Genomic DNA, 19,397 nt, shown 5'->3' on the forward strand with positions numbered 1-19,397 from the left:
ATCACCCACCATCGAAAATTAAAATTAAAACACAATATGTATAGATTACACCATAAAAAGGTAATTGGTATCCTTTATGTGAGGGGCGGTAGTCGATGAAGACACATGGAAGTGATCTAAAGTCGATTTTTTGATGCGTGTAAGGGCGAAAAAAGGGTAACAAAAACAACCAATTTTTTTAGGAAGCCATAATTTGGTGTTCGGTTGTATAGGAGTTGGTAAGGTGATTTATAATTTTGGTTCGGAATGATGGTTTGATTGTGAAGATAGGTGGTGGTGTGAAAAGCATGTTCCCCAAAAAATTGTGGAATTGATGAGTGAGCAATAAAAGTAAGTCCCTTTTCAACAATGATATGATTTTGACATTCAACGGCTCCGTTGTGCTCGAGTGTGTGGGGACATGAAAGTCTATGGGCAATATCATAGGTGCGTAAGAAGGTAAATACATTACGGAATTCACCACCCTAATTGGTTAGAAGACATTTTATATCACAATTAAACTGGGTATGAATCATTTTTCTAAATTGAACAAAGCTAGAAAAAAAAACTTGAGATTTGTGAGATAAAAAGTAAATGCATACAAACTTGGTGCACTCGTCAATTAAAAGAACAAAATAGTGATGACCATTCATAGAAAAACCCAGGGAAGGACCTTAAACGTATGAGTACATTAAATCAAAATATTTATGAGATGTAACATGAGAAGTAAGAAGATGAAAATGATGAGTCTTGCCAAGTTGACAAGAGTCACACACGGCTAGAAGTTTATTTGAACTAAGAGGAAGTTGGAAGGAAAAGACTAAGCATTGCAAGATCGGTTCATGAGGATTTGCAAGTCGTTTGTGTCATCCATGTAAGGTAGTACGAACACCGAAAAGATCGACCTTGGGTTTTATTGAGTGAACAAGGAAGCCGATATAAACCATCTTTAACGTCTCAGCGGATAAGTGTTTTTCCCTGAAAGGTCTTAACATAACAAGAGTGAGGCCAAAATTCAATAAATACTTGATTGTCATTTGTGATTTTATAAACACTAAGTAAATGTTTTGTGAGTTGAGAAACAACAAAAACATTAGACAACTTAAGATGATGTAGTGAACATGAACCCACATGAGAAATAGACAAATGTTTACCATTACCCACTTGAAGCTTGTTTGATCCTTGGTATTCATCTGCAACAGTTAAACGTTGTAGATCTGGTAAGGCATGATTAGTGGATCCAAAGTCAAAGTACCAGGAGGGGTTGACAATGGTTGAGGGTTTGTTGTAGTGGGCAAGATTAGCTTGGCGTTTTGCAGCTGGTTTTTAGGATGGGTTGAAACAATTTGTTTCGATTCGTTTCACAATTCGGGGCCATGAACCGAAGATCAAGTATCATAAGGGTTTGCGATTTGGGGGAAGAGAGGTTTAGGCCCATTTGTATGTGGGTTATGTAGCTATGTGATCTGATAGTTCAGTTTGGAACGAAGTTCGTTTTGGAGTCAAAGGGTAAAATGGGAAAGTAGTGTTCCAGACTTCTTTTATGAATTATGGATTTTATTTCGATGTGTTTTAAGTAAAAAGTAATTATATACGGTTGTAAAGCTCCTCAATACCTTTCTGTGGATATAAAGATCGTCGAAAACAAAGTTGGAACGAAAAAGTTATAATCATTTGAAGTTAGGGCGGTTTTGGGTTGAGTCGCGAACGTTGGGCGTACTAGGGCATCCCTAGTACGTTGGGTGTAAATTGAGTATGTTGGGCGTATGTAATCAGTGTCCAAACCCTACTTTCGTGGTTTGAGCCCTATTTAAGCTACTTAACTCCCCCAACCTCATTCCATTCTCAGCCTCCATCTCTCCAACACCCTCACTTGTAACCCTGACCCTAGATTGAGCCTTATGAGCAAAAATGTAACACTCGATTCCAGGTATGATTTAATTCCAAAATGTCCTCGTAATTCTCTTTGAGCAAGGCATGGTAAAGCCTCACCACAGTGTGTCGGTAGGCCTTTGGGCCACAAAATTTATTGGACCAACACGGCGTGTTTGTGTTATTACACGACGTGTTGGTGGCTGGTGGAGAAACCCTAATTTTTAGGGTGATTCACCCTATTTAAAGGCCTTAAGTCATCATGGTTGGCCTCCTTACCAGCATCCATTGCCACTAAAACCCTAAAATTGATCCCTAAGTCTATTGGTGGTGTTCTTGAGCTAGTAAGAAGTTCTTGGTGTTCATTTTTGGCCTTTGTGAAGGAAGAGGAGAGCTTGAAGTTGTCTTATTTGGTGGTAAGGTTTTAGATCCAGAATCATCTCCTCTTGTGTAATCTTTCTAAGGTATCAAGTTTGAACCTTGACTTGTGGATTTCTAGATCTCTTCATTTTGTGCTTTGTTATGCTTTTGGCCCCTTTTGGGTTGATAAGAGAGTGAAATCATTTTAAGAGCTTGTTATTCCAAATCTGAGTTTGTTTTGGACTCCTTGAGAATAAAGGTGCAAGCTTTATGAGTTAATTGGTCACATGCATGCTTTAAGTCACTTATTAAGTCCCTTGTTAGCTTAAGAGCTTCATTTAGACATGCATGAACGTAAAGATGGAAACTTTACGTGATTTTCCAACTCAAGGAAGTCAGATCTATGTTTTGGGGATACGTCTTCAAGGATTAAGTGCTTATTGGTTAAGCCCTTGCTCTATCAAGTCTTATGGTTGGGTTTTGGACCCTTTTTGGTACTCCCTATGGGTAAAGCTAGAAACTTTACCCTTCTAAATCTTATTTTGGTTTAGATCTGAGCTTTGGAACTCTTGGAGTCGAAGAAGGCAGCTTAATGTGTTAAGCTGTTGGAACTCAGGCAAACACGACGTGTTTGCAAGTCAACATGGCTTGTTGGCTGGGGTTTTCCCCAACTATTTGGATAATGGAGAAACATGGCGTGTTTGCAAGACAACAAAGTAGGGATGTCAACGGGGGCAAACGAGACGGGGAGTGCATCCCCCGCCCCCGCCCCCGAAATTTCCTTGTTCCCCCATTCCTGCCCCCGCCCTCGAAATGTTCAGCCTTCCTACCCCTGCCCCCGCCCCCGCCTCCGAATGATTTTTGGCTACCTTTTTTTTTGGCTAAAAGAAGTTGTTATTTACACTAAAAAAACTATTTTTTAGGTAACAAATAATTATTTATAGTAGAATTTTACATGTTAAAAAAAATATGACATCTTAAAAACATTATACTAACAATTTAAAAACATGTTTTTTTTGATGAATTTTGGAAGCTCAAAATCATGTTATAGTTTATAATTAATATATGTAAATATTAGTGTAATTTATTAACGGGTTCCCCATTGGGGTTTCGGGACTGGATTGCCTACCTCCGCCCCGCCCTCAAAATTAAAACGAGGGTTAACCTTGCCCCGCCCCCGCCCCCAATTTTTTTTTAAAAAATTTCTCCTAAATGGGACGGGGCCCCATGGGAACGAGGTCCCACGGGACTTTTTGACATCCCTACAACAAAGCGTGTTGGGTCAACATGGACAGTTAACCTTGACCTTGACTTCTGTCTTTGACCAAGTTTGACCTAAAGGGGTTGCTGAGGTATTTTGAGTGGTATATAAGGATTGGTTACTATTTAGGTGTCGGGTTGAGCTGATATTTGGAGCCAGGATCTATTTCCACTATCACTCATATTCAGATGTGGGTTTCCTCAATGGGTTTAACGGGTCGAAGGCACCATTGTCGGCCCATGTTTATGCTATATTAGTATGCTAGTTGTCTGCGTTGACTCTTGCATGTGTTATGTGCTTATATGCTTACCGGGTGGGGCCCGATGATCATTTTGTATGTTATGTATATTTGTGATTATTGTATATGTATGTGTTTACTTGATATATGTTATATGTATGATGTGCGGGGCCCGATCTATTACCGAGCGGGGCTCAATGTCGGGCGGGGCCCGATACCGGATGGGGTCCGATGTCGGGCGCGGACCGATGACAGGCGGGGCTGATTATGTGTTATTATGTATGGTATGTGGTATTTTTGGGAACTCACTAAGCTTTGTGCTTACAGTTTTCGGTTTATGTTTTAGGTACTTCGGTTCCAAGGGGAAGTGCTCGGGTTGACAGCATCGCACACACCACATGGTTTCTGCTTTTGAGATATCACTCTGATTGTTATGATGTTGAGATACTTATTTTCAGTTGAGTTTTATGGATAATGTTTTTGGAATATTGTTTTATTTAAATTAAAAATAAAATTTTTGGATCATATTTTTGGGACGTTTCAAGTTGGTATCAGATCCTTGGTTTAAGGGATTTGGGCACACTTTCGGGTGTGTCTAAACTTAAACTGAGGATTTAGTAAAGTTTTTCAAAAAGAAATATATTTTGAGAAAAGGGTTTTTCTAAAATAAGAAAGGGTGTGGTGCATGCAATTAGTCGAGCTCAAGTAAGTTTTCCTAAAATACTCATACACGTTATTTGATATGCTTTGATCTGTGAATTTATGAATCGCATGCTAGTTAAGGCTAAGGATATGCTTAGTTTTTTCATGATAGGATGCTAGGAGAGTTGCCTTTGTATGCTCGTTGTAAGAGCTTGTAGACTTGCATAAATAATCAATTTATATCAAGTTGTTGTTAGTGTGACCCATTAGTATCATATGTTAATTAGCAATATCATTTTAATATGATTCTTGAGCATACTAGATCTTTCATGGCCTCCTTACCAGCCTCCATTGCCACAAAAACCCTAAAATAGATCCCTAAGTCCATTGGTGGTGTTCTGGAGCTAGTAAGAAGTTCTTGGTACTCCTTTTTGGCCTTTGTGAAGGAAGAGGAGAGATTGAAGTTGTCTTGCTTGGTGGGAAGGCTTTGGATCCAGAATCATCTCCTCTCGTGCAAGCTTTCTAAGGTATCAAGTTTGAACCTTGACTTGTAGATGTCTAGATCTCTTCATTTTGTGCTTTATTATGCTTTTGACCCCTTTTGGGTTGATAAGAGAGTGAAATCGTTTTTAAGGGATTGTTATTCCATATCTAAGTTTGTTTTGGACTCCTTGAGCATAAAGGTGCAAGCTTTATGAGTTAATTGGTCACATGCATACTTTAAGTCACTTATTAATTCCTTTTTTAGCTTAAGAGCTTCATTTAGACTTGCATGAACGTAAAGTTGGTAACTTTACATGGTTTTCCAACTCAATGAAGTCAGGTCTATGTCTTGGGGCTATGTCTTCAAGGATTAACTGCTTATTGGTTAAGCCCTTGCTCTATCAAGTCTTATGATACACAGATGTGGAGTCAATTGATGGTTATTCAACAAAATTGAAAATTATGTTACCTGGTTAAGCTATATAGGTCCCAGTTTCTTTGTACATATATGCTTCCTTTTTCTCTTAATCTTACATGTAAGAAGAATAGTTTGCATTCCATCTGATACACAATTGTGGAGTATTTTATACTGTGAGAGGTGGATTACTTCTTCAAGACTTGGAACACAAAGCATAACCACTTTTGGAATTAGATGCTTGTATTGAAAAGAAAAAAGGGACATGACTAGGCCCTTGTTTCCTTTTTCCATTTTATCTGTCACCATCTTCACTCTATAAGCAGTTGGTAACATTCATATTTGTTCTGTGGTTTTTACCATTATACCCCTGGGGACTGTTTTATCTTGCTTTTACGATTTTGCCCTTGGGGACTATTTGATGTTCTTGGGTGCTACTGAGGGGTTTACATCTAAGGATAAGCACTCTTTTGTCATCAATTTCTTTAAGGTTGAAAGCATGTCCACTGTTAAGTGCTTCCCCTATCCAAAGTATTTGTGTTGGTCTCTTTGTTACCGGTTGCCTCTAATTCTTATTCCATTTGTTCTTTTTACAAAGCTTCTCATTCTTTTTATTCTCCTTATAAAAATTCAATAATTAGTTATTTTAATTCAAATTCATGTACTATGGCCTTGAATAATGACAATGGGAAAAATGTGATTGGCCAGATAAGTCGGTCATGATTTTGTGCGATATATTAAAAAAATATATTATGAAGAATGGTCGTACCACTCTAATTAAATGGCAAGACCTTCAGCCAATTTTTGAAAAAGATGCTAATACCAAGTTAAATAACTACAAAGTGTTAAAGAACAAGTATGATTGAATGCAAAAAGGTTATAATCTTTGGAAATCCTTAAAAATTGGGGAGATCAGTCTTGGTTGGAATGAGAGTACATGGCAACTAAATTGTCCAGATGAATGGCGGGACAAAAAAATTAAGGTAATAAATTTGAATATATTTTTTAACTAATGCAACTTTCTCGTTATCTTGAAAACTAACAGAAAAACATTATACTATATAGGAAAACCCGAATGTTAAGGGAATTCGAAAAAACAACCTTCTTTAGAGCTACAAGAAGCATGGGATCAAATATTTAGGGATGTGGTTGTGAGTGGTGCAGACTATGTGGCACCATCCATGGATCCAAATACTCTCAATGCTATGCCTCATGTCCTTATTGATGATGAAAATCCTACAATGGGTGATGATGTAGCAACCAATAATCATGTCCCAACTAGTGATGACACTTTTTTCTCTTCTCAAAACCTTCGACACTCTTCTCACTTGGATAACTTAGAAGAAGAAAATGCCGATTTTATTCAAATTTCATGAATTGGGTCGGCGGTGTCTTGTTACCGAACAATTCTGGGGGATCTACTCAACATCAAAAGAGTTCCAAAGAAGTTCCAAAGTTAAACCTATAGAGATGAAACGTAAAAATAGAGAATCAGCTAGATCTGTAATGTTTAAGGGATTTATGACTCAACAAAATGTCATTCAAAAATGTACTCTTGAACTATTAGAGTCAGATACATCTACTGTCAATCAAAGTCATGATTTTAGTATAAGTGCAGCTATAGGTTTGCTTATCAAATGGATGATGATGGGATAATGATAAATGGGAGTGAGTTGTGGTGCTTTGCAATGAGTTTGTTTGAAGAACCAGTAAAAAGAGAATTGTTTTTTACTCTCCCAAATGATGCAGGTAGGCTAGCCTGACTGAATTATAAGAATAACATTGGTAACTAACTTTTTTTATATAATTTCATCGATGATTTATTATTGATAGGATTTGTTTTTTTAATTTGAGTGGATTATTTCATTTGGATATTGTTATATTTCATTTTTTAATGCTACATATTGGATTTATGATGCCTTGTGTTATGATTAATTTAGAGATTATATATGATTTTTTCATATTTCATGCTTATAATAATCATCTTAAATAGGTGCTTGTGTTTGAATGGATATTGAAAGAAAGAAGAAGAGAAGGAAACATTATTATTCACAACGATTATCAGACTCATTCTCTGCAAGTGTTCTAGCTGATGCATACTTTCTCAAATATATGTATAAGGAACCTTGTATGACATCAACTCAAACAGGAGTGTCTTGGATGAATGAAATTTGAATGGTCATCCTATTTGATGCGTTAATGCATTTAGAATGCACCCAAATGTGTTCCTACAACTAGCTAAAGAACTTGAATTACAATATGGATTGGAGTCAAGTGTTAAAATGCTAGTTGTTGAAAAGTTGGGGATCTTTTTATACACCCTTGCCTTAGGTGTGTCCAATAGAGATGTTGGGGAGAGATTTCAACGACTTGGAGATACGATTAGTAGAGCTTTTCATGAAGTTCTAGAAGCAATAACTCCTAGAGGCAAAAGATTCAAAGGTTTGGCACGTGACATTATACAACCAAAAGATCCAACCTTTCAATTTATACCTTCACAAATCAAGAACGATAAAAGATACATGCCCTATTTTAAGGTATTATATTTAGATATTTCGTTTAATTTTTTAATTCAATACTACAATATTATTACTAGTTTTGAAATTGCATTTAGGATTGCATTGGATGTAGTGATGGTACATACATAGCGACATGCATCACTGAAGCTTAACAATTGTGTTACATTGGTAGAAAAGGGATACCTACTTAATGTAATGGCAACTTGTGATTTTGATATGTGTTTTACCTTTGCATCTGTTGGGTGGGAAGGATCTGCACATGACACGCGTGTGTTCCTTCATGCTATTAACACGCCATCAATGAACTTCCCCAAACCACCTGAAGGTAAATTATCATAATTATCTTCATTATTTTACTATTATTATATAAATGATGTTACAATTTCTTATTTTTCACCAATTTAACAAATAAATATTATTTGGTTGATAAAGGTTATCCAGATAGAAATGGATATATGGTTCCATATTCGAAGACAAGATACCTTTAATCTCAATTTCAAAATGAGCCTCCAACTAATATGCAAGAAGCTTTCAATAGTTCTCATTCAACACTGTGAAGTTGTTTTGAAAGATCATTCGGAATCTTGAAGCATAGATGGAAGATACTTAATGGAATGCCGAAATTTAGTGTGCAAACTCATATTGACATTATTATGGCCACATTTGCTCTGCATAACTACATTCGTTTTAGCTATGAGGAAGATATGATTTTTAATTTTGTTGCAGAACATCCTGATTGTATACCAATTGATGAACTTCGTGATGTTCGTGGTAGTGACACGAGTAGTGAAGAATTTTACGAAGGATCTAATAATATGAAGCGTGTTCGTAATGATATTGCGACTTTAATATGGAATGCTTGGCGTAGATGATTTTATTACTAGATTTTTTATGTCGTCGTATGACTTTAGGTTTTGTAATAGTACCTAGTTATCAAATATTTTCTAGTTTTAAAAAAGAGCAATTTAGACAATCTTTTTTTCATTATTATGTTTCTATTTTATATTTTACAAGATGCCCTTTTATGTAATTTTACATGTATTAAACGCTTCCAGCTACTTTTGCCGAACATTTATATAACAAATAAAAGCAACAGCTACCCGTTAGTTTTGCCGAACACACCCTTAAACAGTTAAAATCCGTTAAAAATTCATAACTTTGTCATCCGACGTCCGTTTTCATCTGTCTTTATATTGTTAAGTTCTTATTAACGAGATCTCCAATTCTCGTTTAGATTGTGTCAGCTACAAATCGATCGTTCTAGAAGTCGAATTCCGGGCTACATATTGATATGTCAAATCTTAGAAAAATCATAACTTCCTCATACGAAGTCATATTTTGAAGTTCTTTTTATGCATACTCTCGGTTTAACATATACTACGACTTTCGTTTAGAACGCTAAGGTTAAAAAGTATTTTATCGCAAACTCACTTTTTACGATACATAGCGTCATGTCGGTTTTGTCATAAAACTTCGACGGGTCATAACTTATTCGTTATAAGTCGGATTTTAGCGTTCCTTATATCCCTGAAATCCTTGTTACGACTAATTCAACTCTCTTCATAGATATTCGGTCAAATCTGACTTCGCTTGAGGAAAAGGCATTTGCTAAAACTTAGCGATAATAATGTCAGGTTACGCTAAAGGAAAAGACATTTGCTAGAAGCGAAGTGCTTCCCGAATTTCGCATTGTCACTTTAACAAGTGAGTGTATATTTATTTTCATCTTACACATAGATATGAAGTATCTGGATAATTACATGCTTATGTGCTTATTATCTATGCCGTGAATATTATGTGTTAGATAAGATATTATGTGATGATGTTTAACGGATTTAATCATATAAGTATTATATACTTACAAATATGTATTGGGTAGCAACTGGTGATAAGAGATATGTGATGGTAGATATGCGATGACGAATAGGTGGTGCGAGATAAGAGATGATTAGGTGATGTCATAACCTTGACCTGCGATGTTGCGATGTAGTCATCTACCAAAGTATTGACCACTAACTAATATAAACAAGTCATGTGGAAACACCAACTGACTCATAACCTATAGGTGATGAATTACGAGTTCAGGAGATGTAGTAACTACGTATTCATGCAATGATGCTCTAACCCTTATTAGACACATACTGGGGGAGTAATCCCCAAATCAGTATTGTCTATGCAATGTAGGCAATGATCCTTAGGAAAAGTCCTTAGAAACAAATAAGGAAATGCGATGATGATAGGTAAATACGATGTAGGAGATGACCCTTAGGCTAAGTCTTTAGGGAAGATTAAATAAAGAGAATGAGGATGGATAATTGGATTAATTGTTTGACATGAAATATGTAAAGAAACAAATTAACTATATTATTGTGGGTTGAAAAACCCTATATACTCAACAGATTTTCCAACCTAAACCACTCAGTTTATTTTATCACATGTGGCTATATGAAAGATATATTATGTTGAGAGATTCAAGGATATTAGGCCACTAGTTTAATTACTGTAAGGCTTGTAATATTTCTTTATGCTTATGTTTCTATATTGACGATGACATCCCAATGATATAAATAAAAATATATTTCTTCAGAAATGCTTTGATAATACCATTATCATGTTTTCTGGGAACAAATTTCGCAATACTACTTTTCAAAAAGGATACTTTGATTTTTAAATAAACATAAACAAATCGGTCTTTTCTGACCGTGAAAATGGGGATGTCATAACTACCCTCTTTCTTTCTCTTCTGCTACTATAATCATCACCTCTCTTTTTTGCCGTTATGACCGCCAGAGCCGTCACCATGCTCGTCGGATGCAGCCAGGGCTTTAGAGTTGTTGTAAGTTGACGTTGACAAAGGCGATCGGGGGACATTAACAGAGGTTGCCGGATGATCAATTTACAAAGCCACCCCATTTTCAATTCGTACTCTCTGGTAATATCGGTTTACAACACTGTCGCCACCCACGATCATACCACCATAGATCATTCTATTTCTAGATCAAGAAACCCTAATCCACCCGTCATGAAAGATCTTGAAAACCCTTATCCACCTACCGCCGCGAGAAGACCCTAGTCGATCCTACATTTTTTTGTTGCTTGAGGCATAAAAAAACCCAAGGGTTTTTAGCGCCACCTTCACCGGAGCTACGTATCTGGGTTTCAACCCCACCAGAGCTATAGATCTAGATTCCTTCTTCATCAAAAAATTGAGAATTTTCCAGGAGGTTCAACACCAGTGGTGGCGTTCACATCTTCCAGCCGCAGGTGGCGTTCATATGTTTGTCTTTATAAAAACTTACACTTTAGACTTTTTTTTTAGTAAAACTTCATATACATCTTTTATTTATTTATTTATAGTTTTACAAATTCATCCATTTTTTTACAAATTTTCATAATTTCTTTGTACAACTTTGAGTTATGTTTTTTAAGACTGAATTGCAAAAAAAGGTCCCCATAGTTCATCGAAAATTACCATTTTGGTCCAAAAAAATTTAAACTAACACTACTCGTTTGAAATAGGTTGTTTGTTGTGGTTTTAGTCCTGAAAATTTTGTAAAAAATAATAATGACTAAATTATGCTAAAATTGTAAAAGAAGTAAACCAAATTCGTAAAAATAAATTGGTTCTATATTTGTCAATGAGAAAAGTCAAGGGACTATAATTGATTCTGGAACTTGATCGGGTCCGGTTTACTCCAGATTTGGAACATGGGTGTTTCATGGCTTTTTTGACATGTGTGTATAAAAAGGAAATTATGCCTACAAAAAAATGGAACCCTAGTCTCTTGGCTGCTGACGGGAGTCTCCGTATCGTTGAGCTAGCAGTGATTACGCGTAAATCCTAACATGTAACTAATGTAAACACTTAACTGAAAGTTACTGTTAATGAATAATGATATGTTGCAAATCGTATGGACTATATAATGTGACAAGACTATGAATGTTTTGAAACGTGACACAAATAAATTTGAAATATAACATTATAGGTATTATGTATGAACATACTTGAACCCTTGATCTCAACAATAGAGGGCAACATCGGATACCGCTGAACTAGAAGCCTTTTACGGGAAACATATGTTATTTATCTAGCATATTACTAAGTGTAATGCTTCCTCTTCACTCCAGAATTTTGGAGTACATTTGGCAATTGTTGGGGGTTTTAAAGCATCTAATAGACATATATTTTATTATTCTTTAAAATGAGTTTCGCTAATCAGTTTTTTGAGTCTTTTTTTTGTATTAAAAGGTCATGGGAGCGAATGACATTATATAATATACATAGATTAGATCATTTTATCTTTTTAATATTTAGTACAAAACACTATTATGCAGATAACTGATGATAGTGACATCAAATATTTTGTAAGTTTATTACTAGTTTGCTTGTAAATACAACGATGTTGTTTGTTCTCAATATTGTTGTTTAACGTGGGAGTAACCAAATGGTTACATATAAATCTCCTACTAAACTTAGAAATCGATTGATTTGGAAAACTAGTGTGACAAAAATTGGTTTGATGTCGGAAGTAATCAAGTATGCAATTTATTTTCTTGTTATAATGATTACAAACATGAAGTACATAACATGTGAAAGAGGTGGAAATGTGCATATTTCTCTACGGAAAGGTAATCATGTTGTTTAAAACGAGCATATGTACGAGGGTGATGAATCAACAAATAGATATCAATTTGTTGTTGTTGATTGATGATTCAAACCTATGTCCACATGGAGGAGCTGTTGGAAAATTATGAAGGTATAGCTTACCTCGGTAAGGATCATTCTAATCATAGTTATTCTATTAATGATAATTATGAATGTTATTAATTTGATGATGATAAACCAAAAACTTATTTCTAAGGAATGACTTATCCAATACCATTACCATAAACTGTTTACAAATCTACCCCAACATTACAACACACATCAAAGTATTTCAAGTGTTCAAACATAAAGAATATATTAAACTATGATTAGGAATAAAATGTATTGAAGAGATATTTGAGATTGAAACCATAAAATCTACGAAAAATAGGCATAAAGTTGTATGTTGTGCTAGAGATCGTAAATGGAAAATCAGGGGAACAATAAATGAAAGTACTAAACCTTTTCATGTTCATAAGCTAGTGGAATAACACACTTATTCAAAAACACAACTAGTTTGCAAATTCATTTGAGTGTCTTGATTGATGGTCCAATAATTTAAAGACTCGTACATTTCAAAATGCTTTGCGAGCGTTAATCATAATAGATAGTCAGGAACCATGTTCGTAATGGTTTTCAAAATGCTTACAACCATTGATCATAATAGACAGTTGAGAACCATGTCCGTAGTTGTTTTCATGGACATAAACAACCAAGTCTTACCATCGCCTTCATAGTAAGAAAAATATAAAATGGACATGTTATGAAAGACATGCAAGATGTACTAAATATCTAATCTCTAAGAAAGTTTGCATGACCAACACCATGAGATTCCAACTCAATATGCATGGTTAGATGGTGTCGGTCTATAAAATAAACAAGGTCATGCTTTCGTGGGGTGTGTTATAATACAATGATCTCAAATAGTGTTGAGTCTTCAATGTGCTATCAATAGATGAGCGGAGCCTTTAGTTTGCACTACAAAACCTTCAACCTTTATGTTTTTTAATTTGGAGAACAAAGGTTCTACATTTGCCAAAAGAAGGTTATGTGTTTGCAAACCGAAGATTATGCTGCTAATTGAAGGTTCTTCATATGGTAACTTGAAACTAACAAACAACATACAGTATAATTTCTAAAGAATTTGTTGACAATAATATTATTGATATGACTATTTAATAGAAAAGTTGAATCTCAAATGAATCCAATGAAATTATTATCAATCAAATATCATTTGAAATGAAAACATTTCTTATAAAGCCGATATTATATTCAAAACATAAACCGTTGTTATTAACCTACTATAATCTTTAATCATCCTATAAATAAAATTTGATATGCATTTTATCAACAAGAATTGGAGATGATATTCTCTCTTTTTGTTTTGAAATAATCAAATATTTTGATGTTAAAATGTTCAAAAATAATAAGAAAAAGAAAAGGAATTATAAGTCAAAGTGAAAAAGTCGGTCCGAACGAAAAGATTTGTCAAATGTGAGGGGTTTCGTTTCTTCGGAAAAAATATTGAGTGTTTTTTTGGAAAAAAATTATGTAAAACCGAAAGATTACCGGTAAACTTTGAAAAAGCTAAATCAAAAAATATAAAAAAATAAAAGTAAAATAACAAATAGAAAAAAATCAAAAAATATAAGATCTTTTATATACACTATTAACCCTTAAAACCCGAAAGAAAACTAGTGGTATAAAGGGCTAAAATGAAATTGGGCTAAAATGAAATTGGTATAAAATGGAAGGTAGTTATTTGAAAGGTCAACAGCATGTGGGAAGTGGTCATATGCGGTGTGCCGTGGTAGTTGGGGTCAAGTCCATATTGTCATTACTTTTTGACTCTTGATTTTACATTCTCTAGAAGATTTCTAAGTACAAAATATATCAACTTTTTAAAGGGTGTATTTATATTTTTATTTATTTATAATAATTATACTTTTCTTCTATAATAAATATATTTTTATTTTTTAAATGATAAAAATATACAAGTCATTTTACTTATAACAATAGTAAGTAATAAATAAGCTCAGTTATTTTTGTTGGGTATCAAGTTATGTTTTCCCTTTTAAAATCGAAAGTTGAAGTTTCGTTGTAGATATATGTGAAATTAAATTTAAATTTAGGAGTAAATTAAATTTGTTGTTCAAAAAAACTTACATTGGTAAATGGTTTCAAATATATTATAATTAGGGCTAATTACTAATCTAGCTGTTTTTCTTAACCACTTATCAAAAAATAGCCAAAATATATCAATTAGCTAAAAATAGCCCTCAAAATCATAGTCAACTTAGGGTTGACTATGGTCAACGCCTTTGACTGATGTTTTATTGAGAAAACTACCGTTTTGTGTTAATGGGCTACTGTTTCATCGGCCCGTTTACTTTTTGTGGCCCATTAGCCCAAAGCATATAAAGAAATTTTTTTTTCAGATTAGGTCATTTTGTCTATTGTTTTCTTTGTTTTGCCTTCTTTTTTCTCTCAATGGAGCACCCGAAGAACAACTAGGTTTGTCTACTTTTCATCAAAATTTTACCGTATTTGTGATTAGGAGTAGCTTTTATAAATGTGGTTAAATTTTTTTTTGAAAAAAACGAAAAAAAAAATATATAAAACCGTAGGTTTCATACGAAACCTACGGTGTACAAGTTCCCAATGCACATATTGTGCATTGTCGACTTGTACACCTACGGTTTCGTATGAACCGTACGAAAATTAAATTTTTTTTTCGTTTTTTTTAAATCAATTCAATGGATCAGAATTATGTTAATTTTGTAATCGTGTATTTAAAAAAAAACCATAGGTATTATGGAAACCTACGGTGTACAAGCATTTACTGCGCATTTTGTGCAGTAAACACTTGTACACCGTAGGTTTCCATAATGCCTACGGTTTTGTAATTTTTTTTTTAAATAACTAATAAACATTTTTTTTAAAATAACTATTTTTTTTAAATAACTAATGTCACACCGTTTTTTTTAAATAACTAATGTCACACCATTTTTGGAAATAATAGTAGATAAAACCCCCAAAATAATAGATAAAAAAATAAAAAATAAAAAAAAATAGTATTTTTTTTAGACAAAATAATAGATAAACCCCCAAAATAGTACATAAAAAAAGTAGTTTTTTTCGCCAAAACTGTAGCCTACGGTTTGGGAAACCGTAGGTATTAAAGAGAAAACCGTAAGTTATAGATTACCTACGGTTTTGTATGTGAAAAATAATTTTTTTTTATACAAAACTCGAAACAGTAGGCGAATCTCGAAACCTACGGTTTTGTGGGCTATTTTTGGCTATCTACTAATTTTTGGCTAAAAATTACTAATTACCCCTTAATTTAGCTAGATTAGTAATTACCCCTTATAATTATCTATCCAATATAAACTATATTTTTTTAAAAATATGCTTTGTTGTTATTAAGTATAAAAAAATATAAAATGTATCAATATTATAAGTAACAAATTAAATAGCCATATAAGTAGTAAAGGTAAAATACATTGTTATTATAAGCAACCTGTCCTTTTTTATTGATCGGTTCCAAAAAAGTTGATTTGTAATATATAATAGTTGTGAGACCTATGTATTATATTGGTTAATTTAATATATATATATATATATACATATATATATATATATATATATATATATATATATATATATATATATATATATATATATATATATATATATATATATAAAGGTCAAAATATTTTAAAATTTTGAATTTATAAGAAAATAAGAAAAACAATGAATTATTATGATGGAAATGTTTTTTATCTTTTAAGTTTAAACAAATAATTTAAATAAATAAAAGAAATTAATGACATTTAATTTTGGGAATTTTGAAATTAAAAGACAAGTTTATTAACAAAATTAATATTCATTTATTGCTACATTTATTACAATTATTACATTAACATATTATGTAAAATTTAATAAAATAAAAAAAGTTTATAAAATAACATGTGGAAAAAAATTAATTCAAAATAACTACAAAATGACATTTTACAAATTGAATGAGAATGAGACAAGTGACAAAAAACTTTCATTTATTAAAGAGCATATATATTTCTAAATAATTACATGCTAAATAATGTCTTTGACGATTTTCACTTGTTTGACTAAGGGGTCGTTTGATAGTTGCTAATTAGGTTAGAACTGACTGGGTTAGAAGCTAACTGGGTTAGAAGTTCTGACTGAATTAACTTCTGATTGAAACTTGTTGTTTGATTTTGCATCTGACTGACTGTGTAAAATGACTATATTACCCTCAAACAACATTTTTTTTTATAAAAATTCCTTTATGATTTACCATTTAATTTATAACATTACATTTTTATAAAAACATTCAAAATTTTGAAAAATATCCATATTACCCATTGATGGAAAACTTTATATTGCACAAAAAATAGCAATGAATATTATTATTCTTGATTCTAGAAAAATATGCATTTTCCATTTCCCCCTTTTTTTTCCAAAATGTTGATTAAAGATGCTTAAATCTTGATGACATTAGGCAGAAAATGCAAGTTTTTTTCTCACAAAAACTTTGATCAAAGATTTGTAGTGTAATCCTCATAGACCACTTATGTATTTCACTATTTATGCACTTTTATGCAATTGATCATTTAGACCGAATCTAAAGAAAATAACCAACCTCATAGACCACTTATGCAATTGACCATTTATGTAATTTTATATAAACTCCATATTCAAGAAAGCTTGAAACCAACCCAATAACTTTTTGGTAGAAAAAGAGATTCCATCTATGTTTACAACACTAGTGTTTTCATAATAATAATCACAAATCAACAATTATTCAGATGTATATTACTATTACACCTTTCTCACTACATTCAATAGGGAACAAAATTCCCATATCCACTTCCCGTTTTACGCATACACCCTTTTCTCATGTTCAATTACTTCCCTGCAATTCACATTCACTCCAAAAGCATTCATAATCACCAATGATTTCATAAGAACATAAACATGATTAGTTCAAAAACGTTTTTAAAGAACATCTTACGTGGGAAACAATGAAGGTGATCGATCAGAAAAACGAAATGCAGGAGAAAGAGCATGCCGCACCTAAGTTGGAGGAAGGGTGGTCAGAGGCTGCGTGATCGGAGGAAACCGACATAGGAAGAGGAAGGAGGCTATGAAGGAATACGACGGATGCTATGAAATCACTTTCTTCTTTCGATCTGTGCTTTTTTGTAGAGGATTGTTTAGGGCATAACGAGAATTGATTATTTTGGAGTCGATGTCCCAGTCCTTCACTCTAGAATAAGGGACTGATTCAACATATTTCTTTGGACCGAGTCTAAGGTTTGGACCGATTCCAACCTTTTAGAAGATGTGTCAAACATTCCAATTGAGTTTTTTGGTCCCAGTCCACTCTTTGGACCCAATTAGAAGGGAAATCAAACAGACCCTAATTTGGTCATTTTATGTTATATTATTTGATTATTTTGGTTTGCTAAAGATAAAACTTAATCAAAAGTATTATTTATAAATAATCGATTATATATATATATATATATATATATATATATATATATATATATATATATATATTACTAGGGGTGAAATTGGTACGATATCAATTCATTTTTCCTTAAATCGTGTACCGTACCAATTATAATTGGTATAAAAATTTGTTATCGGTGCCCTACCGAGTATACTTGGTACCAATATATTTGGCTACCAACAAGTTTGGTTGGTACAAATTGGTAATGGTATATACCGACTTCTTTTAATAGTCTATTGTAAGATTTTAAAATAAGCAAATACATTGGGTAATTTAGACGTTTAGTAAAGAAATTTGTTATGCAGTTCTTTTAATTTACAAAAGAATTCTATTGAAAGTAACACTAAAGTAATGTTTTAATTTTGTGATTTAGCGTGGTAATAACTGTTAACTAATGCGACCAAATAACTTATATAATATTCTTAAAAATGTAAAAACTAAACACAATTAAGAATTGAAATTTACGATTTCGTATATATATATATATATATATATATATATATATATATATATATATATATATATATATATATATATATATATATATTACCTTATAAAGCATCTTTGGTCAAATGCTGAATTTTAAGTCGTCCAAAACTTATTGCATTATTTACAATCACTTTATGAATCGGTTGAGAAGATAGATCATATCCGGTAAATGATAGAAAAAGTCAAGAAAGCTTAGGTTGAATACGCAACCGTGTGCAATTTTTTTGGAAAATATATCGGCTTTTGACCTGGCTTTCTCATTTGAATTCACCGGTCGCCGCTACAAAATTCATACGCATTCACAACAGTCCCATGTCTCCCACCCAAATTTGTTTCGTGTTAACCCCCAACGACAAAACTCGACAGCCACCGCCAACCACCACTCTTGCATTGCTGCTAAACCGACCGCTTTCATCCCCTCATCGTCTGGTAAACCCACCACCATCATCATGGCGTTATACCACTCATTACCACCGTCGGAGCACCGTTACACCGAAGTTTCTTCTCTCTGAAAACCCTAGACCCTTCACCACTCTCTGTATAAAACCATCATACGCACACAATTTCTTGGTAAAAGATCGAGGGAGATGAATCCATCTAAAAATGCTGATGTTTTGCTTTTTCAATCCAACGATGACTGCTGATTTATGGCTTATTTGAGAAATGTAATGATGTTTGAGTTTTAGGTCTTTTATTGCTTATAATTAGACCCAATTTAACATGTTCATAGTGTTTCTCCTCCTGCTTCTTATCTCAGATCCGTTGTCTACATGTCATGTAGGGTTCTTGGGATGCTGGTAAGAATCTATCTTCTTGAAACTCTTTCTCTCTATTTTTTTCTCTTTATCATGATTATATGGTGATTTATGCTTCCTTTTATTTTGTTTTTGTTGGATTAGTGTCTAAGTCCATAACTATTTTGGTATGTACTTGACTTGATGGTGCATGGTCC

General features: G+C 33.2%; 1 protein-coding gene across 1 annotated transcript; it reads left to right on the top strand.

Moving 5' to 3' along the window:
• The first annotated feature begins 7,460 nt into the window (after nucleotides 1-7,460).
• On the top strand, nucleotides 7,461-8,257 carry LOC145060182 (uncharacterized). The gene is made up of 3 exons (XM_079007894.1): nucleotides 7,461-7,787; nucleotides 7,899-8,094; nucleotides 8,202-8,257. Exons 1-3 carry the CDS (start codon nucleotides 7,461-7,463, stop codon nucleotides 8,255-8,257), a joined length of 579 nt encoding a protein of 192 aa, XP_078864020.1.
• The last annotated feature ends 11,140 nt before the right edge of the window (nucleotides 8,258-19,397 follow it).

The sequence above is a fragment of the Lactuca serriola genome, chromosome 6 (assembly GCF_051521515.1).
Source record: "Lactuca serriola cultivar US96UC23 chromosome 6, Lser_US96UC23_V15, whole genome shotgun sequence".
Classification (NCBI taxonomy): domain Eukaryota; kingdom Viridiplantae; phylum Streptophyta; class Magnoliopsida; order Asterales; family Asteraceae; genus Lactuca; species Lactuca serriola.

Excerpts from the sequence above, each read along its gene's own strand:
- LOC145060182 (XM_079007894.1), top strand. The coding sequence starts at position 7,461 with ATGCACCCAAATGTGTTCCTACAACTAGCTAAAGAACTTGAATTACAA. Across the intron at positions 7,788-7,898 it reads GATACATGCCCTATTTTAAG|CGACATGCATCACTGAAGCT; the intron begins GTATTATATTTA and ends GTACATACATAG. Across the intron at positions 8,095-8,201 it reads CTTCCCCAAACCACCTGAAG|GTTATCCAGATAGAAATGGA; the intron begins GTAAATTATCAT and ends TGGTTGATAAAG.